At 36.4% G+C, this 25,792-nt stretch overlaps 1 protein-coding gene across 2 annotated transcripts in view; it reads left to right on the top strand.

Moving 5' to 3' along the window:
- The window catches only part of LOC129756799 (uncharacterized), a 510,097-nt gene that overhangs the window by 335,899 nt on the left and 148,406 nt on the right, over positions 1–25,792 (top strand). For both annotated transcript variants that reach the window (XM_055753824.1, XM_055753823.1), the window contains exon 3: positions 4,809–4,945. In XM_055753824.1, the coding sequence (XP_055609799.1) occupies positions 4,809–4,945 (137 nt within the window). The remainder of the gene's footprint in view (positions 1–4,808; positions 4,946–25,792) is intronic.

The raw sequence follows: 25,792 nt of genomic DNA, 5'->3' as shown, positions 1-25,792 counted from the left end.
AAAATTGTCAAAATTGTCAAAATTGTCAAAATTGTCAAAATTGTCAAAATTGTCAAAATTGTCAAAATTGTCAAAATTGTCAAAATTGTCAAAATTGTCAAAATTGTCAAAATTGTCAAAATTGTCAAAATTGTCAAAATTGTCAAAATTGTCAAAATTGTCAAAATTGTCAAAATTGTCAAAATTGTCAAAATTGTCAAAATTGTCAAAATTGTCAAAATTGTCAAAATTGTCAAAATTGTCAAAATTGTCAAAATTGTCAAAATTGTCAAAATTGTCAAAATTGTCAAAATTGTCAAAATTGTCAAAATTGTCAAAATTGTCAAAATTGTCAAAATTGTCAAAATTGTCAAAATTGTCAAAATTGTCAAAATTGTCAAAATTGTCAAAATTGTCAAAATTGTCAAAATTGTCAAAATTGTCAAAATTGTCAAAATTGTCAAAATTGTCAAAATTGTCAAAATTGTCAAAATTGTCAAAATTGTCAAAATTGTCAAAATTGTCAAAATTGTCAAAATTGTCAAAATTGTGAAAATTGTCAACATTGTCAAAATTGTCAAAATTGTCAAAATTGTCAAAATTGTCAAAATTGTCAAAATTGTCAAAATTGTCAAAATTGTCAAAATTGTAAAATTGTCAAAATTGTCCAAATTGTCAAAATTGTCAAAATTGTCAAAATTGTCAAAATTGTCAAAATTGTCAAAATTGTCAAAATTGTCAAAATTGTCAAAATTGTCAAAATTGTCAAAATTGTCAAAATTGTCAAAATTGTCAAAATTGTCAAAATTGTCAAAATTGTCAAAATTGTCAAAATTGTCAAAATTGTCAAAATTGTCAAAATTGTCAAAATTGTCAAAATTGTCAAAATTGTCAAAATTGTCAAAATTGTCAAAATTGTCAAAATTGTCAAAATTGTCAAAATTGTCAAAATTGTCAAAATTGTCAAAATTGTCAAAATTGTCAAAATTGTCAAAATTGTCAAAATTGTCAAAATTGTCAAAATTGTCAAAATTGTCAAAATTGTCAAAATTGTCAAAATTGTCAAAATTGTCAAAATTGTCAAAATTGTCAAAATTGTCAAAATTGTCAAAATTGTCAAAATTGTCAAAATTGTCAAAATTGTCAAAATTGTCAAAATTGTCAAAATTGTCAAAATTGTCAAAATTGTCAAAATTGTCAAAATTGTCAAAATTGTCAAAATTGTCAAAATTGTCAAAATTGTCAAAATTGTCAAAATTGTCAAAATTGTCAAAATTGTCAAAATTGTCAAAATTGTCAAAATTGTCAAAATTGTCAAAATTGTCAAAATTGTCAAAATTGTCAAAATTGTCAAAATTGTCAAAATTGTTAAAATTGTCAAAATTGTCAACTTGTCAAAATTGTCAAAATTGTCAAAATTGTCAAAATTGTCAAAATTGTCAAAATTGTCAAAATTGTCAAAATTGTCAAAATTGTCAAAATTGTCAAAATTGTCAAAATTGTCAAAATTGTCAAAATTGTCAAAATTGTCAAAATTGTCGAAATTGTCAAAATTGTCAAAATTGTCAAAATTGTCAAAATTGTTAAAATTGTCAAAATTGTCAAAATTGTCAAAATTGTCAAAATTGTCAAAATTGTCAAAATTGTCAAAATTGTCAAAAAAATATCATACATAAATTTATATTCAAAACCGGCAGTTCGTGACACAAAAACGCTCATACAATTTGCTCTAATAAGTTTGCTAACTTTTGTTTAGCGAACTTATTTTCTTGTTGAGGTAGCGTATAACAAAGTTCTGCTAATGATCAGTTCCGGTAACTTAAGAACGCTTAATCTATCAAGTTTCAATTTAGTTTAGTCATCATTCCTTTTCAAAAACTCCTATCTGATAAAATATTTTAAAAATGTTGAAGATTGATTTCAACAGAAAATGGATCTTTTTTGCTGGAGTCGTCATAAATAGAGTTGTATTTTCGATTTGTGTTTACCTCTGTATTTAATTCATTACCGTTTTCTTTAAACATGGTCGTCAGAATAGAAAAATAAAAAAATGGACCCGGAATATTTAAAGAGTAATGAATATACAATTAATTTATATTTTTTTTTAAATTATTTGAAATGCCTTTTTTTCGGACTTGTACTAAATACACTAATTGAATTTTATTGTGAATTTACAGAGCTGAGTTTGACAAATATTTAACAATTCAGAAAAAGTTACTATTAATTTCATTTTACAGCAACACTAATAATGTTTGAAAATTATGTTTGAAAATGTCTTTGAAATTTGAGTCATCATTATCTTTTTTCAATTTTCAGTTAGGGATTGGCAAATTGCACTAAGAATTGAGAATTTAGAAACAAAAAGAATTTAAACTTTCTTGTATTTAGATTATTTTTCTCTTAACAGGCAAACCCTGAATGAAAGCAAATCTATTTTGAGTATTTGGAATAGAAATTCAAAATATTCACAAATTATTTAAACTTATAGTTTATGATCGTAAGATAAGAAACTGTAATCCAGACAGTTAAATTTAATTCCGAATTCAATTATTATTTTGAATCAATGTTCTAAATTTGGCTTTATGAATCTGGATTTTCAGCTATATTAAAACGTTAATTTGAAAGCTGGATTTTCGTTGATCTTGATTTTATTTTTTTTTGATCGAATTTGAGTGTTTATATTCTTTAATTTACTTATGCTTGACAGATTGTTTTTTAGATCTTATATCTGGTACGAAACTTTTTTTGTATTTTTGTGTATTGGTTCAGATTTTTCTCTATACTTAAATGTTCGGAATTTCAGGTAGCATGCTTTTTACTTATAATTTAATTTTCATATTCTTTCAAGTTTTTAGTACTTGATGATATTATTGATTACGATCAATTTTTCTGACTTTTGAAACTGAGAGTCTAATATCAAGATAAATTTCCATATAGCTTAAATTTTCAAAAGTTCCGTTAAACCACTGAGCATGAAAGGTAGTGTGTATTTTCCTATGTTTCCTGATCCTCCTATCCGTTTTTATGATAATGATGCAATTTACTTGGAATCACAAAATTAATAACCTTCAATTCTCAAACTAACTGGATAAAATCAACAAAAAATAAATTAAGGTGATCTTTTACCAGTTATATGACTTTCTATTGGTGTTACCAAAACTCATCAAAGATTTGATAATGAAATGTTTCAATTCAATCTCATTAGGTTGTTTTGAGTCTATTGGAAATTTTACAGCCTTATTGCTTGAGTTGCTAAAAGAATATGACATTTCAATAAAATTAACGGTGGACGAATAAAAATCTAAAAAAAATCTTAGAATTGCCTTGATTCTAATACAAAAAAATTCAAATTTTGTTAATATTCTTCGTACAGGCTTTGCTATGCTTCGTAGTTGCGGAACTCCGTACGGAAAATCACATCCAACGATCCATTTTACTGGTGCCACGTGAAAAGTACACTTGCAACGAAAATGGGCGCCAAAACTTCCTATAGAGAGATGGATGAACAATAGTAAGCCTTGAATGCTTTTGGCGCCTTCCTACTCTGGGTGATTCGAATGAAAAAAAAAATGGAAATTGGGTGCCATGACATTTATTTGATACGAATAAAAACTAAAAATTAATTTTCAAATTCCACAAAAACATTTTCGAAATTATCTCTCCGTTGTGTTATTCTTCGCGTAAAGACGAACACAACAAAAAAAATCGCATGCAAATCGGATGATCCAGTGAAGAGTTATGCGTGTTCGCACATTTCTGTATGGGCTGTCTCTCTCCCTGTTTTATATATATAGATGGTTCAGAACGACACAAAAATGACAACAAATTACATACATGACTTGATGAGTGTCGTATTTAAAAAAATCGATTTTTCTCACAACGTTTCTAGAATTTCTTACGGTTTATAATTATTTAAATCCCTTGACAATTCAATCCCAACAAAAACCTGGTCTACTAAATCTGATCCCAAATTTAGCCAGCAGCAGTAGCCAATTATGGAGAAGATCCGCAGAACCGGAACTACTACTGTCTGAAACATGAGGCAGCAGGTAGCAAAGAACAACATCGGGGACGCATCGCTCTGCACAGAACAGTTGAAGTCCCAAACTACCAGATCCCAGCAAAGTGAGCCCCGATGTTTGTCTTTCATTTACGGTTGATGTTGATTTTGCACCTTGATCCGCTCACCGAGAGCAACCCACCCGAATTTCGTGTGGGTGGGTAGAAGGAAGACCGCACCGGCTTGGGTCCAGCTAGGCTTTCGGATCCAACAATCCGAAATTTTCGGATCAGCCTCCGATTGTGTGTGGGTGGAAATTCTGTATTCAGTTTTGTTCGGTTATGTGTGGGAAGTCCTGTATTAAGCACCCAACCTGGATTGGGTCACCCAATCGTACACAAACACATAAATAGTTTCCTCAAACAGTGCGTGATTGGTTCAGAGAACCCCAATCTCCCCAATTGTTGACGAATGCCAAGTGATCTGCCGGATAATGATTTTTGAGCCATTTTGAACCAAACATTCAAGTGAAAGGAATAACAAAAACTCCACTTCAATAGAACTAACCCTGTGAACAGCAAAAGTGCTTTCATCTTTTGTGGAATTTCATTCAAATAATCCCTTTACCCATTGATGGTGCCAATGCAATGTTGTTGGCATCAATGGCCTTTTTTTATTTTTTATTGTTCACAGAAGGGCAAAGTTCGGCAAAAGTTTAATTAAATTTTTCTCCCGTGACCGATATATTCCGGCTTTTGTTGAGTCTTTTTTTTTCAAACACGTTTTTTTAACCCGTTTGTTTATCCTTTCTGTTTTTTTTTGTCGGCAGGATGCAATCGAACCTACTACGGTGACATCGGGATGACCTACGATCTGGAGCTGCATCGGCCCAAGGAGGACCGCATCCCGTACGTGTGCATACTGACGTTCACCGCCACCGGAGGAAATCACGGGGACATCGTGCAGGTGAGTTATAGGCGCTATAGACTGTGCATTTGATTTTTTTTTTTAATGTGTTTTGTTTTGTAGGAGAACAAAAACTAGTCGAACATCATTTGAAAGTAGTGATAGGGTTGCCTGATTTTTGGATTGTTTAACGAACTTTTCGATAACTTTATAATACCTACCTACCTACCTAAGGGTCCAGCGCCGATTGACCGGCGCATAAGGCTGAGATAAAAGATCTCCACTGCTGGCGATCCGGAGCCAGCGACTTCACTTGCTGCCAGCCAAGGTTCTCGTCAACTGTGCGGATTTCAGCGGCTAGACTTCGCCGCCACGAGCTTTTGGGCCTGCCTCTTCTTCGATGCCCATCTGGATTCCAGTCAAGCGCCTCTCTGAAAATCTTGTTTTCATCTCTTCGCAGCGTGTGTCCAATCCATCTCCACTTACGTTCCCGAATCTCGATTTCTAGCGCCTTTTGATGACACCGGCGATGAAGTTCAACGTTTGAGATCCAGTTGCCAGGCCACCAAGCGCGGATGATGTTCCGCAGGCAGCGATTCACAAAAACTTGCAGTTTTCGCGTCGTCACCGCATATGTGCACCAAGTTTCACACCCGTACAGCAATACGGATTTGACGTTTGAGTTGAAGATTCGGATCTTAGTTCGTAGAGAGATCTGGCGTGACCGCCAGATGTTTCGGAGACTCGCCAACGCAAATCGGGCTTTTCTGATCTGGGTTTCGATGTCCTTCTTGGTACCACCATCAGGCGTAATCTGGCTACCAAGATACTGGAAGCACTCCACTGTCTCAACCTGTTGTCCAGCTACCACGAAATTGGAACGATTTTCTGTATTGATTTCCATCGACTTGGTCTTTCCGACATTTCCGACTTTCGGTGAGGTCGTCGAGTTTGCTCTGCATGTCCGGTTGTGTTTGGGCGAGCAAAACAATATCGTCTGCCAGGTCAAGTTCGTTCAGTTGCTCTTTGGTTGAAGGATTCCACGGCAATCCTCGGTTTGGTCTACAGTCAATCGATCCAGTCAAGATCTCATCCATTACGATGAGAAAAAGCAGCGGTGACAAAATACATCCTTGTCTCACTCCAGCAGTTACCGGGATTGGTTCGGACAAGACACCGTCGTGCAAGACCTTGCACGAAAATGCCTCGTACTGTGCTTCGATGAGATGGACTAGTTTCTCTGGAACCCCTCGTCGTCTAAGAGCAGCCCAGATGTTTTCGTGGTTCAGTCGGTCAAATGCTTTTTCGAAATCAACGAACACCAGCAGAAGAGAGTCCTGGAATTCGTTGATTTGCTCCAGTATTATTCGTAGCGTTGTGATGTGGTCCACACATGATCGTCTGGATCGGAATCCAGCTTGTTGCTGCGGAGTGTAGCGTCGATTTTCTCCTGGATCCTGTTCAGGATCACTTTGCAGAGTACTTTGAGGTTTGTACAGATCAAAGTTATGCCACGCCAGTTACCGCACTCTGTTAGGTCTCCTTTCTTTGGGACCTTTACGAGGATACCCTGCATCCAGTCGGCCGGGAATGTTGCAGTATCCCAGATGTCAGCGAAAAGACGGTGCAACATTTGTGCCGACAAGGCAGGGTCGGCTTTGAGCATTTCAGCAGGATTGCAATCGATTCCAGGCGCTTTGTTGGATTTCATGTCCTTGATTGCCGCTTCTATTTCAGCCAGCGAGGGCGCTTCCGAGTTGACGCCATTAATGCGACTTACTGTGGGCGCCTCGAGTTGCGGGTTCTGTTGGCCATTGCTACTTGTAACTCGGAAAAGTTGATCAAAATGCTCAGTCCAACGCTTGAGCTGATCTGTTCGATCTGTCAGCAGCTGACCTGCTCGGTTTTTCAGCGGCATCCTTGCATTAGTCCTTGCACCACTAAGGCGGCGAGAAATATCATATAATAATCGGATATCTCCAATGGCGGCGGCTCTTTCTCCCTCTTCGGCTAGGGAGTTTGTCCAGGCTCTCTTGTCTCGTCTACAAGCTCGTTTAACTGCCTTTTCCAGCTCCGCATATCGTAAGCGGGCGGCTGCTTTGGCTGACCCGGTACATGCCTGCTCAATTCTGACTTTCGCCTTTCTCCGATCATCGACCATCCTCCAAGTTTCATCCGACATCCATTCAGTCCTTCTTCCACAAACTTTACCGAGAGTACCATGGCTCGTCGTGATAAAGGCATTCTTGATTCCGCACCACTGTTCTTCGACTGTTCCGTCTGTCGGCAGCTCCGAGGCTCGGGATTCTAGCTGTTCAACGTATGCCCTTTTCACCTCTGGATTCTCCAACCGGCGGACGTCGTATCGACACCCGACTTTCTCCTCGCGCCGTTGGACACGTGCAACTCTCAGTCGTATCTCGCCAAGGACGAGGTGATGGTCAGATGCAATGTCTGCGCTTCGCTTGTTGCGGACATCAAGAAGGCTCCTTCTCCATTTTCGGCTGATGCAGATGTGCATGGTAAATTTGATTTTCTGTTCGACCATCTCGGGATACCCAAGTGACCTTATGTGCTGGTCGATGGGGGAAGAGCGATCCACCGATCACCATGTTGTTGTTGCCACAAAATTCTACAAACAGCTCTCCGTTTTCGCTCATCTGTCCTAGGCCGTGGCGCCCCATGATGCGCTCAAGGTCTTGATTGTCGGAGCCAATCTTTGCATTGAAGTCGCCCAAATGGATTTGAATGTCACCCTTCGGAATTCTCTCTACCACGCTGTTCAGTTGACTGTAAAACTGCTCTTTCTCCTGCAAATCGGCAACGTCAGTTGGCGCATAACACTGGACCATTGTAAGGTTTCTAACCCGTGTTCTAAATCTGGCTACGATTATTCTTTCGTTTATCGGTTCCCATCTAATGAGGGCCGCGTAGGCCTGCGGGCTTAACAGGAAACCAACTCCTCGTTCCCGAGTAGCATGTTCTCCTCGTATGCCAGAGTAAAGCAGGACTTGCCCGGACTGTGTCTTGTGTTCTCCAGTGTTAGGCCAACGGACTTCGCTCAGTCCCAGACGAAATCGAATAAAGATTAACTCTATTCCACTACTGAATCCTGCTTGTTGTAGCTTAGTTTTCAACAGGTAATGGGCCCAGACACGTCTGAATTTAGAAAGTCAGAGTTAGTGAGGAAGGTACCCTCAAATAAATTAGCTTTGCGGTTGGCATGTGCTCCAGCAGCCAGCTCAGAGGAAACCCAGCTAGCAGCCAAAGAATCGCTAGCATCGTGACCAGCTATCAAGATATCCCAGGCCAGCACGGAAGTTTCGCCAGAGGTCGAGTCAGGGGAAGTTCGTGAACCCATAGGTTTGTGGTCAGCATGTATGAGCTGATCCAAGCACAAGCGACCACCAACGTACAGGGTCGGCAGCGCAGAGGCCACGAGATGCTCGAAGTCAGCCAGGAGGTGCAACCGGTGTGTGAGGCCGGGAACTACGGGTTTCGAAAGGGTTAGACTCGAAGCCTTCACGAGCGGTTAGCAGCGTGAGTTTATTTCCGACGGCTGGGAGGAAGACTCTCGGGATCTGCAATCACGATTGGTCGGCTCCGAATTCTTCAGATGGAGGGTTAACTCTAATCGAAGGTTGGAAAAAGCTGCTTATTGAGAGTATTACTCTCGTTTTTTGGAGCTATGCTGTAGCCAGCACGCGTGAGCTGATCCAAGGCTGCAGTTCGATTTGTCTGCGGCTTTGATGGAGGTGTTTTAGAAGGGGGTTAATTGCCAGCAACGCATCAGAGTCAGATCGAACTCACGCTGCTGAACGATGTTCTCCGGCTTTTGAAGTGCTGGAAGCGTTGAAGCAAAGAAGCGCTACGGATATCATGCACAAATTTGTATTCAAGGGTTGGAATCTGTTCCGGTTGCTTTTCTGAGGTTAACAGATAACAACATGCAAGGTATGCTTTAGGTTTGCATGCTGAGGTTATCATACACCAGAGAGTGACTTCGAGATTAGCTATGACGACGATGACGATGATAGTCAAGATTTCTTCAACCCTGACCGACTCTGAGACGCAGTAAACGAGTAATCTACTTTTTGCTACGTGGTTAACGTAGCCACTGAAATTTTTGATGAGCTACATGAAACAGTCAAAAAGATGAAATGCCGAGAATAATAAGGTTTGTGGAAGTCCAACAAAAAAGGGGATGCTGGAACCCTGGAGAGGAACAAGCATTCAACAATTTTATCGGTTGTTGGCAATCATCTTCGAGATCTAATATCAGTGCTGTGGTTAGCGCATTGTATCATCCCTAGCATCTAGTACCTGGAGGAGGTGCGAACTCATCAGTGTATGAAGCATCTGGAGGTGCATTCATCAGGGAAATTGTAATTGTTGTCGAACTCACGGATTTTGGACCCTCCGGTAAACTTGTTTTTCCCAGCAGCAGAAGATTCTGCTACTCCGCTGTTGAATATAAAACATTGCTGATGATGGTAAACACGGTTGAAATGTTTACATCATCACACTGTGAAGCCAAACAACTCAAACTAGGTTCGTGGTAAATCAGCAGTGTTGCCAGTTATTCTGAGTTGTTCGTTCAGAATCTCACATGGGATACATTGATGAGTGAGGATATCACTTCAGTGTAAAAGTGAAAAATAGCTATCGCTAAAATGATAGATTGTAGTTTGACTGACGAAATTGAATAAAGATTAACTCTATTCCACCACTGAAACCTGCGTTTTAACTAAGTTTTCAACATTTTTAGTAGGGTCTTTGTTTAGAAATGGTAGGTAGATGAAGTCATTTATAGAAGCCTCAAGTGAGACGTGCTAACGTTCATTGATTTGCTTAATTTCTCACGTCTTACTATTACACTGTCGGTATGTTGTAAGAGTACCAGAATGCCTACCTGGTGGAAGTAAACAAATGGCAATAAAGAAATAAGTTCTATTCCAACCACCAATCGGAAACATCGTGATTCACAACCCGTCCGAAAACTCATTTAAGCGAGAGAAAACTGATTTCCCTACAGTGGGAAAGTCTAGAGCAATGAATTTTGAATTGAGTGTTTACAGTCCACTATAGTGTTAGTCGTGATTTTACGAATCTTAATTCAGAGATTCACTTCTACACATCTGTCACTTACAAGAACAGATCAATGATTCACTTTGTTTGGCTGTTTGCCTAGTGTTGTCAAAATAGCAAACGTTGCCATAGTTATTTATTTCATTTTATTAATCTACAGTGTTGCCGAATACAAATTATTATTTTATTTTATTTTTAGTTAAATTTTATTTACTTTCTGCATATCCTTCATCTCATCCCTACAGTGTTCGAACAGTCTTAAATAAATAAAAAGAAAAGAACCCTTTTTAAGTTTGATTATTGTAAAACAATATTCTAGTGACTCCCAAAATAACTTTTGTCGAAAGATGCGGTACTAATTGTATTAACATCATCCAAGAACATTTTTTCTCCCAAGGTCTAAAACTTTCTCTTTATCACCAAATTTTTGAATAATATTTAGAGAGTCATTGTCGATACCAAATTGTTTACCAGTGAAATTTAACCCTTCTCCCACTTGAAACTCCCGGATTTCTTTCGTTTTTCCTAAAATGGTCGGCGTCTTTGGCGAAGTGTTTTGAGCTCAAATCACCTACGTCAATGTAGAAGATCCTCGTTTAATTACAAAATCGTTCAAATGTGTGTCAAATTTGATACACAAAAACGAACTAGACTGTTTGGGATTCATAAGAATTGGATCTTGTATCCATGTGTAAATTTTTCATCAGCTTTTAGTTTCCCGCAACCCCGTAGATAGCACTGCAGAAAGGGATCCCAAATTGACCTTCAGTTGACAGTGAGATAAGATAAGTCATTCTTCGATCTTAACATTGCTCAATAGACAAAAAAATTTATTTCGTATTGATCTTTCGCATTCTTTAGGAAAAACCCTCGTAAAATTTCCCAATTTTATCCATGGTCATGCAAATTGCCTTAAAAATAGATCCATAAAACTTTTGCGACCCTATCGAAATCACCAAACTCGAAACGTTTTCGATGGCCATTAATTTTAGTTTCGCTGTCACCGAATCTTTTTAGAGCCAGCTGCATGCATTGGCAAGCACCAATTCAACACAACAAATGAATGGAGGAATTTTCCATTGAAACAACAACCACCCATGCATGCATTGAAAGTTATACGAGCTAGCGACGCAGTTTGACACTCGATTTAATGGCTAAAAAGATTAGCGAGAAATATTTGGAATCGAGAGTCAATTTAACGGTAGATTATGGAAGCGATTTGGCCACTCGTTTGAAAATTTCTATGCAGGCATACATTTAAGAATGTTAAAAAAAAGAAAAGACAATTTATTTTCAGAGATGTCAGGTTGTCGTTTTCTGAGGTAATGAAAATGTAAATCACAACAAAATAGCCCAACGCATAAAATTTGCTGTACTCAATCTATCACCGAGAGGTGGACATCCTTCAAGTCGATGGAATTAATCCAATCAAGGCAAACGGAATGATCCTAGTAGGTCGAAATTAAATTCCGATGTCCCACCTATCAATCTAGAGGATAGGCTCTAGAGGGTTGAATGGCTTGCTAAGATCGCTTGGATGCAAACCCTTTTTGAATGAGACACAGTCAGTGGATCAATCGTGTTGTTTACCCAAAAGTTGTTATGTCCATCCATCGTGTTTGAAACAATGAAAACAGGACAATAAATTGAGTTTGGTCCCATCCCATTCAGTCGGAAACCATTGCCGGAAGGTTTCCTCTTCGTCGATTGTTCGGATTGTTCGATTCCAATCAAAAACAAAGGTGTAAAACTCAGATGGTGTCCATGGAAAAGTCTATGAACCAAGATGTAGGTACTATGTAACTATCCAATGGACCGATGAATCGAATCATTCCCATCTTCTTCCTCTACAGCACAAGACCAAGGTCTCTTCCGGGAGTCGATTGTTTGACCGTTTCCGCTTCAGGTAATTGTAAACTGGCTGTGTAATGTGTGTGTAGGGGTGTGTGGATGTGCAAAGGTTACCGATTCATTGGCAATGACCAAACGGCCATTATTCGTTAAAGCATCGACATGGGCATCAGCAAAATTCTTCCACCCACACACAAGCAAAGACTTGAAGCCGTCCAGTAACTACATAGTTTAAGCTCTTAAGACGATTGGATTGGATTGAAGTCAATGAAGGAGGAAGGAAATCGATTGTAATTGAATTAGAAGTCATCAGGTGTCATTGGTGAATCGGTACGAGCCTAAGTTCAATTATGAGGGTAATGTTTGGGAAAATCAGATTTTCCCGCCCTCCAGATGGTTCATATTTGAAACAACAATTAAAAAGTTCTGAATTGAATCGGAGATCAGAAATTTAAGAACAAAGATTCATAATTTCGTCACTTTATTTCTCAATTAGTCATTTCTCGTGAATAAAAATATCAGCTTACTATCCAAATATCAAATTCAGTCCTGAAACAATGAAACACAATTCAAACACAGTGTTGGGATTGAAATGAGATACCACCTTTTTTAGCGAATTTTTTCAATGCTGCTATGAACAGAAATATCTATATATATTTTAGCGGCAGCCCGTGGCGTAGAGGATAGCCTTCAAGTCTTCTAAGCCAGCGGGTATGAGATCGAATCCCAGTCACGGCATACATAGTACACTTTCTGTGGGTTGGTGGTTTTAGCATTTGTAAGATGCTAGCCATCATATCCTCGAAAGATGTACGCTTAGAGTTAAGAAAAAGGAATCTCTTCGAGGAAACATCAAGTTTCATTGAGATCCTGTATGTGTTTGTGTTCGTTGATAAAAAAAAAAACAGGGAGAAAGACAGAAATGTACGAACACGCAAAACTCTTCACTGGATCATCCGATTTGCATGCGTTTTTTTTTGTTGTGTTCGTCTTCACGCGAAGAAAAACACAACGGAGAGATAATTTCGATAATGTTTTTGTGGAATTTGAAAATTAGTTTTTAGTTTTTATTCGTATCAACAAAAGTCATGGCACCTAATTTCCATTTTTTTTTTCATTCGAATCACCCAGAGTAGGAAGGCGCCAAAAGCAATCAAGGCTTACTAATGTTCATCCATCCAAGTTTGGTTTTTGTTGCATCAGAATCAAGGCAATTCTTATATTTTCTTAGATGATTGTTCGTGCACCGTTAATTTTTTTTTTAAATGTCATATTCTTTTAGCAACTCAAGCAATATGAATGTAAAATTTTCGATAGACTCAAAACATTACCATTACCAGATCATTTTTGATGAGTTTTGATAACACCAATAGAAAGTCATATAACTGATAAAAAATCAACTTTATTTATTTTTTTTTTTGATTTTTAGAAGATATGACGAATTTATCCAGACAGTTTGAGAATGGAATGTTATCAATTTTGTGATTCCAAGTAAATTGCATCATTATCATAAGAACGGATTGGAGGATCAGGAAACATTGAAAAATGCACACTACCTTTTATACTCAGTGGTTAAAAGGAATTTTTCCAAAGTTTAGCTATATAGGACTTTAACTTGATATTAGATCCAACTCTCAGTTTCAAAAGTAAAAAAAAAGGATCGTAATCAAAAATATCATCAATCTAGAAAAAATATAAAAATTTAACAATTAAGTAAAAAGCATGCCACCTAAAATTTCGAAACATTTAAGTATAGAGAAAAATCTGAATCAATACACAAAAATACAAAAAAAAAAAGTTTCGTACCAGATATCAGATGAAAAAAACAATCTATCAAGCACAAGTGAGTTTAAGAATATAAACACTCGAACTCGATCAACAAAAATAAAATCAAGATCAAAGAAAAACAGCTTTTAAATTTATGTTCAAATAAAACTTAAAATCCAGATTCATAAAGCCAAAATCAGAATATTGATATAAATTAACAATAAAATTCAGAATTAAATTTCGCTGTTTGGATTACAGTTTCTTATCTTACGATAATAAACTAAAGTTTTAAATTATTTGTGATTGTTTTTAATTTTTATTCCAAATACTCAAAATAGATTTGCCATCATTCAAGGTTTCAAATGCTAAGAGAAAAGTAATCCAAAACCATGACAGTTTAAATTCTTTTTTTTTAATTTCCTAATTTAAAATGCAATTTGACAATCCCGAACTGAAAATTGAAAAAAAAATAATAATGACACAAATTTTAAAGACATTTTCAAACCTTATATTGATGAGAAAAGTGTTGCTGTAAAATGAGATGAATAGTGACTTTTCCTGAATTGTTAAATATTTGTCAAAGCTGAGCAATTCACAATAAGATTCAATTAGTGTATTTAATACAAAGTCCGAAAAAACGACATTTGAAATAATGTAAAATAAAATAAAAATTAAGCATATTTTCATTATTCTTGAAATTTTCTGATTTTGTCCAGTTCATTTTTTGATTTTTCTATTCTGACGATTATACTCAAAGAAAACTTCAATGTATTTAAATACAGAGGTAAATACAAATCGAAAAAAAACTCAGTTTATGACGACTCCAGCAAAAAAGATCCAGTTTCTGTTCAAATCAATCTTCAGCAATTTTAAAATACTTGATCAGATAGGAGTTTTTGAATAGGAATGATGGCTAAACTAAATTGAAACTTGATAGATTAAGCGTTCTAAAGTTACCGGAAGAAGATAAGTTCGCTAACCAAAAGTTAGCGTTACTTATTTGTATATTGAACTATAATTCTGGATTTTTTCCCGACACAAGGTTACCCACTTGCTTTTATCCACTCAAAAGGAAGTCTGACTGAGGAACAGTGCTATAATATAAAAAAAAATTCTCAAAAATACAGGCTCAACAAAGTTTGCCGGGTCAGCTAGTAATATATAGGATTTAAGAAAACTCATTAAAATATTTCTTTTCAATTTTTTCATTGAAATGATATTCTGAAACAGAAAATCGTTGAGAAGATGATGGCAACAATTTTATGCTTTAAATAAGTTTTTCGTTAGTTCTTATTCAATATACCGTTTGAATTTAATAAAACAAGAGAGAAAACTGTATAAAAGCAATGAATATAATATATAAAAATGAGTTGGACTATATATGTATGTTGGTTTGTTTATTTGTTTGTTTGTATGCACCTTATACAAATCCACACGGCTTAACCGATCAGCCTGAAATTTGGTACAGATATGTAGATGGACCAGGGTAAGGTCATAAGTTAAAAATGTAAACTTTTCATAAGTGGACGAATGACCAAGTTGGTTAAAATCCTCTATAAATAAAAAGTATAGAATGGAATAGAACAGAGTAAGGTTTTAGTAATATGTAGTTCTAAGCCCCTCCCATACAACTTTCAATTTTATTCCCACGAACCAAAAGTCATGGCACCCATTTTGTCAACCGACTTTTTTTGCACTTGGCGGATTGTTTTCACCATAAGAGCAAATTCACTGGTGTTGGGAAAAAGTCGTAGAAATTTTAAAATTTGGAAAATTTTTCCATGCAAAAATGTTTTCAAGATCTTTGGGCGTTGTATTTTTTTACAACACTGTTTCTATTTCAGCCGTATGTGATAGAAATATTGATATTTCTGCATCACAGCATGTGAAACTACAACACGTGTTGTTAAAAAACTTGAAGACCACAGATCTTGAAAATGTTTTTGCATGGCCAAATTTTTAAAATGTGCAAAAAGTGACAAAATTTATACCACTTTTTCCCAACACCAGTGAACTTGCTCTAACCATCTCAGAGGAGATATTATAATTCGTGGTTATCGTGGTGGACTGATTTAGCGAAGATAAAAATTGTGGCTTTTTTTAAATGGAAACAAAACAATATTAAGAAAAGATTCAGAGATACTAAGGAGTTTTTCTACTGTGCTTTGAATAATTTGTATAAAGATTACTTAGAAAATCCATTATTATTAGGAGAAATAAATAAAATCAAAGGAAAAATGTTGGCCAATCAGAGAATGATATCAAACAGTTTCTATCAAAACTCTAAAACTATTTTTCAAGTTGCAGAAAATGTTCGAAATCGTGGAGGTTCTTCTATATGCTCTCTAGAAATAAATGGCACAATTGAAAATGATTCAACGAAAATTGAACAAGAAATAGTCTCTTATTACATTGATCTTTTTAAAGAGCAACGGATTGATGGCCCTCCTTTTCATCCAGCAAAGATGCTTCCCGAAAACTTGACATCAAATACAAACTTAATGAATAGAATTACAGAGGAAGAAGCTTGGATAGGAATTAAGCAAAGTCAGTCACGTAAATCTCCAGGTTGTGATGGTTTGACAAAATCTTTTTCTACGTTTTGTTGAAATATCAATAAAAATGAGTTTTTGTTAGTTTTGAATGAAGTAATGAATGGACAAATTTCTAAGACATTTTTCTTGAAGGAGTAGTAATTCTAATAAAAAAGAAAGGTAATAAAAACAAAATTGAAAACTACAGACCAATTACTCTTCTGAACTTCGATTATAAGCTTATTGCGAGAATTTTAAAGAACAGATTATCAACTTTGAATCATTTAATAATCTCAGATGCACAAAAATGTGCATGTCACAACAGAAACATATATGAAGCAACCTGTTCAATAAGGGACAAAATCTGCGAATTGAATATAACTAAAAAAACAGGTATATTAATTTCTTTTGATTTAGAAAAAGCTTTTGATTGAGTAAATCATTCATTTTTAATTGATACTTTAACAAAAATGGGATTAAATACGAATTTTATATCTTTTATCAAATCATGCCAAGAAAATTCATTTTCAAAAATTTTGTTCAACGGAAATTTATCTAACGAAATAAAAATAGAGCGTTCAGTAAGACAAGGAGATCCTTTATCGATGTTATTGTTCTGTATTTATATAGAGCCTTTGATATCGAAACTTAAAGATAATTTGATCGGAAATGTAGATTTATTAAATTGTTATGCTGATGATATAAGTTTGATTTTAAATGATCCTATTAAAATAAACGTTGCCAAGTTAATCTTTGATAATTTTGAAAAATCAGCGGGAGCGAAAGTAAATTATAACAAAATTTACTTTATGAAAGTAGGTATTAACCGAGAACTAAATAATGTACCAAGCTGGGTGGAGTTTAAGGAGGATGTAAAAATATTAGGAATTTGGTAGAATAATAGTACATTAAAAATGGTGAACAAAAACTGGGAAGATATTTGTCGAAAACTTAATTTTGTGTTGAATAACAATAGATATAAAAACTTAATTTAATTCAAAAAATAATCTATTTAAATACATATGCCTCATCCAGAATATGGTTTGTTGCCTCAACTGTTTCGGTAAATAAGAAAATTATAGCAAAACTTAAATCTTTATATGGGAATTTTTTATGGTTTCATCAAAGTCTAAGAATATCGTTTAATCAGTTGTGTTTACCTAAAAGAGATGGAGGATTGGGTTTGATATCACCGGAGTTCAAATGCAAATCACTTTTAATAGCAAGATTTTTGAAACTAGGAACAGTATCCCCCTTTTTAATTAATTTGACTCAAAATATTGGAAATCCTCCAAATATTAAACAGATTCCTATTAATTCACAATTTCTTAAAACACTTTGGTTAAATTTACCTTATCTTGCTCAAACATGCATTGAAAATCCTTTGGCGTCAAGTATTTATAACCATTTTATTCAAATTCTACCGAAGCCACATGTAGTTGAAAAATATCCAGACCATACTTGGAAACATATTTGGAAGAATATATTTCATAAGTCAATTTCATCTGATTATCAATCCTCGTGGTATCTTCTTGTCAATGAGAAAATAGCTTGCGCAGAAAATCAATTTCGATTTGGAAGAGGGATTTCGCCATACTGTGAATATTGTCCACAAGAAATTGAAGATATTAATCATAGGTTGGTGGATTGTTCCCAAGTTCGAAATTGCTGGTGGTACACGCTTAGTAAGATCAAGTTAGTTAACTCACGTAAAACAAGAAATATTGTGTTCTCGGATTTCAAATTCCCCGTTTTTCGGACATTTGTGAACGATGAAAAAAGTTTAATGTTTCAGCTTTTCACACAATACTTACAGTATATTCTCTCCACAAACACAGTTGACGTTGACCTTAATGTTTCAATTCCGTTTTTAAAATATAATTTGTGAATTTCAAATCTGCCTTTGATATTATGTATTAGGTTATATCACGTGCCTTCTTTATATGCTTGTTGCTTGTTTATTGTAATATTAAACTGGTAGAAATAAACATATTTGTAGAAAAGTAAAAAAAAAACCATGGGCTGGGCATTAGAATCGACCGTCCAGAGTTTACGTGTACTGGAAAGCATATCAAAGCTTGCTGAGCATAAAATATTTGAATGGGGAAATTTTGGCGGGTGTTTTCTGTACATTCTACTGCTGATAGCACGTGGTACTGGCACGAGATTTTTGGATGCAATAATGAGCTTACATTACATTTTTTTATACAAAGAACTGAACAGTGAACAATGAATGGACTGGAATTGATTCATCTGGATAACTATTTGAACTGAGTGCTGAATAACTATTGAACAGATTTTCATAAATTCCAGATTTTAAGAACAAACTTCTTTCATATTTTTCGAATCCCTTATAGAGAAAGAAAAAATAATAAGCAGTGTAGGGTGTAGCAGTTTTTTACGGTTTGTGAATTTTTGATAGAAAATCTACTAACAATGTGTTACGTAGGGGAGGGGGGGTCAAAACTGACATAAATTGCGTTACGTAATATACCATAGTACAGGGAACCATCTTGAAAATTAAGGGATTTTTATTAGATGAGGGATAGGAAAAATAAATAAAACTTTTATCATTTGAAGATAAAAATAATATAAGAAGAAATGAAACGTATAAATGCAGTGAAAACAATAAACACAGTAAATAATCTCAATAAAAACATTAAAAAGATTAACAAATTTCTTATAATGATGAATGCTAAGCTTCCAAAATTTTGAAAATTCAAACAACTCAAAAAAAATCAAAATTAGCTAGTTTTATATAAATGAAAAGATTTAAATTTTAAAAAGTTATTTATATTGAAAAGCTAATGACTCCAAAAATGTCATGTATGTATGTATGTATGTATGAAAAACCCACCAGTGACTGATAGGTCTTTCAACCCGAGGCGGTACCTTATGACTCCAAAAATGTCATACACACAAATTGAATTTCCAATCTATTATCGTTTCTGGTAACAATTATTTTTTTTACATTTGAGAACTAACATTTTAGATGAAGAATTTGATGTTTTTTTTTCATTTTTTTAATATATGCAACATGACCGTACGCCGTATCCCGCTCAAAATGTCACAATCTCAATAAATCTTTAGGTGTTTCAAGAGTTTAAATCTTGACTAAAAACGAAGGCTATTTGTAATTAATTTCAAAACCTCGAGTGTTCGTTGATTTCGAAAAAGCATTTGACCGACTGAACCACGAAAACATCTGGGCTGCTCTTAGACGACGAGGGGTCCCAGAGAAACTAGTCCATCTCATCGAAGCACAGTACGAGGCATTTTCGTGCAAGGTCTTGCACGACGGTGTCTTGTCCGAACCAATCCCGGTAACTGCTGGAGTGAGACAAGGATGTATTTTGTCACCGCTGCTTTTTCTCATCGTAATGGATGAGATCTTGACTGGATCGATTGACTGTAGACCAAACCGAGGATTGCCGTGGAATCCTTCAACCAAAGAGCAACTGAACGAACTTGACCTGGCAGACGATATTGTTTTGCTCGCCCAAACACAACCGGACATGCAGAGCAAACTCGACGACCTCACCGAAAGCTCCAAGGCAGCAGGTCTCAAAATCAATGTCGGAAAGACCAAGTCGATGGAAATCAATACAGAAAATCGTTCCAATTTCGTGGTATCTGGACAACAGGTTGAGACAGTGGAGTGCTTCCAGTATCTTGGTAGTCAGATTACGCCTGATGGTGGTACCAAGAAGGACATCGAAACCCAGATCAGAAAAGCCCGATTTGCGTTTGCGAGTCTCCGAAACATCTGGCGGTCACGCCAGATCTCTCTACGAACTAAGATCCGAATCTTCAACTCAAACGTCAAATCCGTATTGCTGTACGGGTGTGAAACTTGGTGCACATATGCGGTGACGAGTTTTTGTGAATCGCTGCCTGCGGAACATCATCCGCGCTTGGTGGCCTGGCAACTGGATCTCAAACGTGGAACTTCATCGCCGGTGTCATCAAAAGGCGCTAGAAATCGAGATTCGGGAACGTAAGTGGAGATGGATTGGGCACACGCTGCGAAGAGATGAAAACGAGATTTTCAGAGAGGCGCTTGACTGGAATCCAGATGGGCATCGAAGAAGAGGCAGGCCCAAAAGCTCGTGGCGGCGAAGTCTAGCCGCTGAAATCCGCACAGTTGACGAGAACCTTGGCTGGCAGCAAGTGAAGACGCTGGCTCCGGATCGCCAGCAGTGGAGATCTTTTATCTCAGCCCTATGCGCCGGTCAATCGGCGCTGGACCCTTAGGTAGGTAAAACCTCGAGTTCTGCTTCAGCTTTTTTAAATTTTCTTACATTTAGATAGATTTTTTTCCCAAAAACCAAATATCCAATGAGATTTAACACATTTCGAATACTTTGATTCCATTTATATCAAAATCAAAATACAAGTTTTGTGTAAAAAATTCTGGATTCTGTATCCAGTTTAGAGTTCTTGATTTTCAATCAGGTTCATTATAGAAACAAAGTTTAAGAATAATAGCTGTTTTGTAATCCTGGTTCGAAATTGGTTCTGCTTCTCATACTAAAATTAGGTTCATGACCTACATTCAAAATTTACCTTAAAACTTTAAGCAAAATTGATCAAGCAAATATGATCAAATTTTGAAATGAGGGTTTTGATATCAATCATGCTGCAAAAATTTTTGCCAAATCATAAAAAAAAATTATAATAAAATATAAAAATTAAAAAAGGTTTAAAAGCAAACAAGTTTTAGGATTAAAATTCAAAAATCATAATCAAACATGAAGCTCAGGTTCTGAATTCAGAAATCAGAATCAGAAAGAGGCTACAGTTCTTATTTCTGTTTTGCAATGGAAAGAATGTTTAGATACACAATTCAGCTGAAAATCAGAAATTTAATAAAACATTTAAGTCAATTTAAAGATTTGAGTTAGGATAAATTTCGATTTTGATGTGTAAAAACTAAAAACCCACAGAATATGATGCAGCCCGTAGCGAAAGGGATAGCCTTCAAGTCTTCTGAGCCAACGGTCATGAGATCGAATCCCGGTTACGGCAAACATAGTACACTTTCAGGCAATATGTAGCCATCATATCCTCGAAAGATGTACGCTTAGAGTTAAGTAAAAGGGAATTTCTTCGAAGAAGCATTATGTTTCATTGGGATCCTGTATGTGTTTTTAATCGTTAAAAAAAACAAACTTCAAATAGGTAAATCATATTTGAATCTCAAAATTTCCATCTTTCTTCTTTTACGACTTTATAAAACAAATTGAAATGCACAAAAGTTTGGGTGATTTTTTTTAATAATTGCTGATTTTCATTTATAAGAGTCTTCATGCTGCCATCATCATTTCTTGAGGCTGAACAATACAGATTACGCAAACAATTTCAAAGATTTGTGAACTTATATTCGAAATTTTTTTTATTTAAAACACATAAATATGAATTTAAAGTAACCTTAGGAAGTAACCTTGAATTAGGAGTTTTATCGAAAAAAATATTAGTCGTTTGTCCTTCTTCGTCACAAAAACAACATATTTTTCTTTTTATCACTCCCACACAGTTTTCGCGTAATGGCACGGTTCCAGATCCAAACAAATCAAAGTATAAACTTTGTGGGACCTATTGAAGTGCTATGCAGAAAAAATAGTTGCATTTGTAGGCAGTCTTCTAAGTATATTTAGCCATTTATTGTGTCATTTGTTATGAAACATTCACTGATTTGCAGCTTCCACAGATCGTCAGACTTCTCATGAACTAGACATAGTTTTTTTCAATTTATTTTCTTTGTTTAGCTCCGGAAAATAAAGGCGAGACTTGTCAACGTAATTTTTCTGGCTGGAAACCTGCCAGGTGCCCGCTGAAGAGTTCGGATTTGCTGTCCATTAGGATTTTCTTTAAATATCCCCCCACTAGCGGTTCAAATATGTTGCGCACGATTTGAACACCGTATTGTAAGCTAGAATGGGTAAACTAGAATGAGTCTTCATGAGGCCTTAAGGAGACTGTGCTAGTTCTACCCCGAACCTCCTTGTCTGAATACAGCCCTGGCTAGTCGAGCTTGTAGTCTGCGTGTAAAGTTGTCGCGTAGTCTACTACCACTCTTGAGTATGTTGGACTCACTCTCGGTTTAACAGTCGTTTGCTCAAGACGTGGTTGAAAGAGGCCGGAGTTTGACTAGTTTAGGTTAGGTTTAGGATTTTGAGGGCAGTGAGTTTAGATTTAGGTTTACATTTCAGAAGTGGGATACACTACGTCCAGGTCATTGTGGGTGATTATCTGGTGCCCATGATTTGTGACAATCGCGGATTTAAAAAAAAAAGGTATGAATTATAATTCTCCATGATGCAATATCACTCTTCGTATTGCAACGAAGGAACGCTATCCGAGAGAAAAACTCCGTTGCACGTGAGTATACAATATGAAAAGATTTGATTCACCAATACATTTGGGGTTGATTTCAAGGGGTGACTATCGAAAAGACACGATCAATGGATATTACCCATTGAGTGCTTTAATGTTTAAAATTTTATATTACCTGAATTAAATTTCATTAGTTAAAATGAACGATTCAATAAGAAAATATCATTTGATTCACTGTGTTGTTATTCTAACGACGTATTATAAATCTTACAATACTTATTTTAACGGTTTTCCGAAGTGATTTTCCTCATCATAAGTGCTTTTAAGTTTTCTTATGTTTTTAAAATAAAACTATTACTCACTAATCTCAATTTAGTGTGTACATCTGTTGTTGTGTTGAATGCATGAGAGAGAGAATGAAATGGGCGCCCATGAAAGTGTTTAGTATGTGTATGGAGAGTTCGAGTATTATGTTACGTGTATGCTGTATGTGTACAAGTGAAAAAAATTGCTTCTCGCTCACACAGAGCAAATACGCCATTGTTGAAGTTTTTAGCCGGAATCCGAATGTTCGATTTCAACAAGGATTAAAAAAAAAAAACTAATTTTGTGGATAAAACTACTAGAAACTGCTTTGTGCTGCTGAAAAACAGTAAGTTATTGATTTCACACCATATTTTATTGATATTTGCCTAACTAACGGTATGATTTTCACTAGTTTTCTACAAATCTATCAAACATTATTCGCGTCTTCCGACATAACCTTTTCCCATAAGGTAAGTTGAAAAAAATTCTTCGCCGGGAGTGATGAAAACAGTCCGTTTAATGTGTTTTTCGTTAATAGTGCTAATCCAAAACAGAAGGTGGAAAATGCGTCGAGTGAATTATGATCGACTAGCCCGACCAATCTCCACTCGCGGTGATAACGACGAGGGTCTAGTGATGCGCTCTAATGAAGTGGAAGCAGTAATTTCGGAATTTGATCCCGATACCAACCGCGGTCAATCTGCAGAAGAATGGCTCAATGAGATTGATTCCATGGCTGAAATTTTCGGTTGGGATCAACGAAGAACTCTCTTGTACGCCTGCATGCGATTAAAAGGTCCGGCAAAGTTTTGGTTCGATGGGTGCAAGTTGGAACTTCGGAACTGGCAGCTTTTCAAGGAAAGACTTTTGGAAAACTTTCCCACTGTAATCGATACTGCCGGAATTCATAAGCAGTTAATCAACTTGAAGCGGAAACCGGATCAATCTGTGGAGTCTTATTTTCACGAGACTGTTGCGTTGGGTCGGAAGATAAAGATCTCCGATGATCTAATCAAACACTACTTGATCAAAGGCCTGCCGTACGCGTCCACTAGAGCTGTTTTGGCACAGGATCCAGCAGTAACACTTCCTCAATTTTTAAATGCGTTGATTCGAGTTGAACGTGCAACAAAAGATATTGAGAAACGGAGTTTCGACAGTAGTAATCGGCCAACTGGTCGAAAATCTACCGATGCTCGGAAGTCTAACGACAACAGACGTTCTTCGTTTCCTTCCCCCTCTCAAACGCCTACCACCTCTGGTTACCATTCTCCGTTACCGAAACGCTTGATGTCAACAACGCCAGGTAAGACGCCCGAATCTACTCGTAAACGACAGTGCTTTATTTGTCAAGCCGAAGATCATCTTGCGCGTAAATGTCCTCAACGGAAGGATTTTCGTTCGCCGGTGGTAGTCAACCACGCCACCCAGTAAATAACGTGGTTTACTCCAAAATTGCCTTTATTAAAAATGAAAAGTTTACTGCTTTTGTCGACTTAGGTAGTGAGAGGACTCTCCTCAAGGAGCAGGTAGCACGTAAGGTTATGTTAGATATTGAGAAAGATGTTTCATTGTTGAGAGGGTTTGGAGGTGGAACATGTGTGCCGGTTGGAGCCACAATAGCCCGGATAGTTTTAGATGAATATGCCAATGAACTTAAGGTGCTTGTTGTTCCGAATAATGTCATGCAATATGACGTGTTGATTGGAGATGATTTTTTCCGCAAAGAGGGAGTAATTTTAGTAAAAACCCCTGATGCAATAACTATTCAACAAGAAAAAGTCGTTGATGTTATGAACGTTGAGACAACAAATAGTTCTTCCGATCGAGCAGCCTTGACTATTCAAGATCTAAATATTGATTTATCAACACCAAAAGAAGTTAAGGAAAAATTAAAAACTTTGGTCAATCATTACCGGAATTGTTTTGCTGTAAAGCTTAGCGAAATAGGATACACTGAGTTAGAAACCATGCACATTTCCCTAAAAGAGGATAAGGTTGTGCGTAATGTGCCTTACAGGGTGGCATATGGCCAGCGTAAATATTTGCAAGATGAGATTAAGAGCCTTTTAGAAAATGACATCATAGAAGAATCATCTTCTGAATACGCCAGCCCTGTGGTTATTATTCCCAAAAAAACTGGCGGATATCGTATGTGTGTTGATTATCGCAGACTAAATGCTATAATCCAAAAAGAGTATTTTCCCTCTAACTTGGTAGAGGAAGAGATTAATAACCTCAGTGGCAAACAAGTGTTCACTCTCCTTGATATGATGAACGGATACCTGCAAATCGGTGTTGACGAGGCTTCCCGGAAATACACCGCTTTTGTTACGCCAGATGGGCAGTACCAATTTAAGCGGGTTCCATTTGGTCTTTCGAATTCTGTAAGCGTATTCTGTAGAGCAATGAGCAAAATAATACAACCACTTAAGGGTGATGGAGTTTCGTTCTACTTCGATGATGTCTTAATTGCCACCAAGACCGAAGAGGAAAATTTACTCCTGCTGGAACGGTTCCTTATAGAAGTCCAAAAATCCGGAATGACCCTAAAGTTGAGCAAATGCGAGTTTTTCAAAACTTCTCTGGAATATCTTGGACATATCATCACGAAAGGATGTGTATCACCAGGCGAGACCAAAACTGAGGCAGTTGAAAAGTTTCCCGTTCCCGAGGATGCCAGAGGTGTAAGACAATTTTTGGGTCTTACTGGATATTTTCGGCGCTTCGTACAAAATTACGGAAAAATTGCAGCACCACTTACGAGACTAACGGGAAAGGTTACTTTTGTATGGGGTGATGCGGAACAGGAAGCCTTCGAAAGTCTCAAATTGGCATTGACTAGAAGACCAGTACTTGCATTATATAATCCAGCTTCCGAGCACGAAGTGCATTGTGATGCAAGCAGTTTTGGACTGGCAGGTAGTTATGGATGATTTCTTTTTAATTTAACATGTTTAAAACTTGAGATTTTCCACAGGTATTCTAATACAGATAGCTGAGAACTCCGTAGGTCAACCGGTCA

The sequence above is a fragment of the Uranotaenia lowii genome, chromosome 3 (genome assembly GCF_029784155.1).
Source record: "Uranotaenia lowii strain MFRU-FL chromosome 3, ASM2978415v1, whole genome shotgun sequence".
NCBI classification, from domain to species: domain Eukaryota; kingdom Metazoa; phylum Arthropoda; class Insecta; order Diptera; family Culicidae; genus Uranotaenia; species Uranotaenia lowii.
This window is presented reverse-complemented; position numbering and strand designations above follow the sequence as displayed.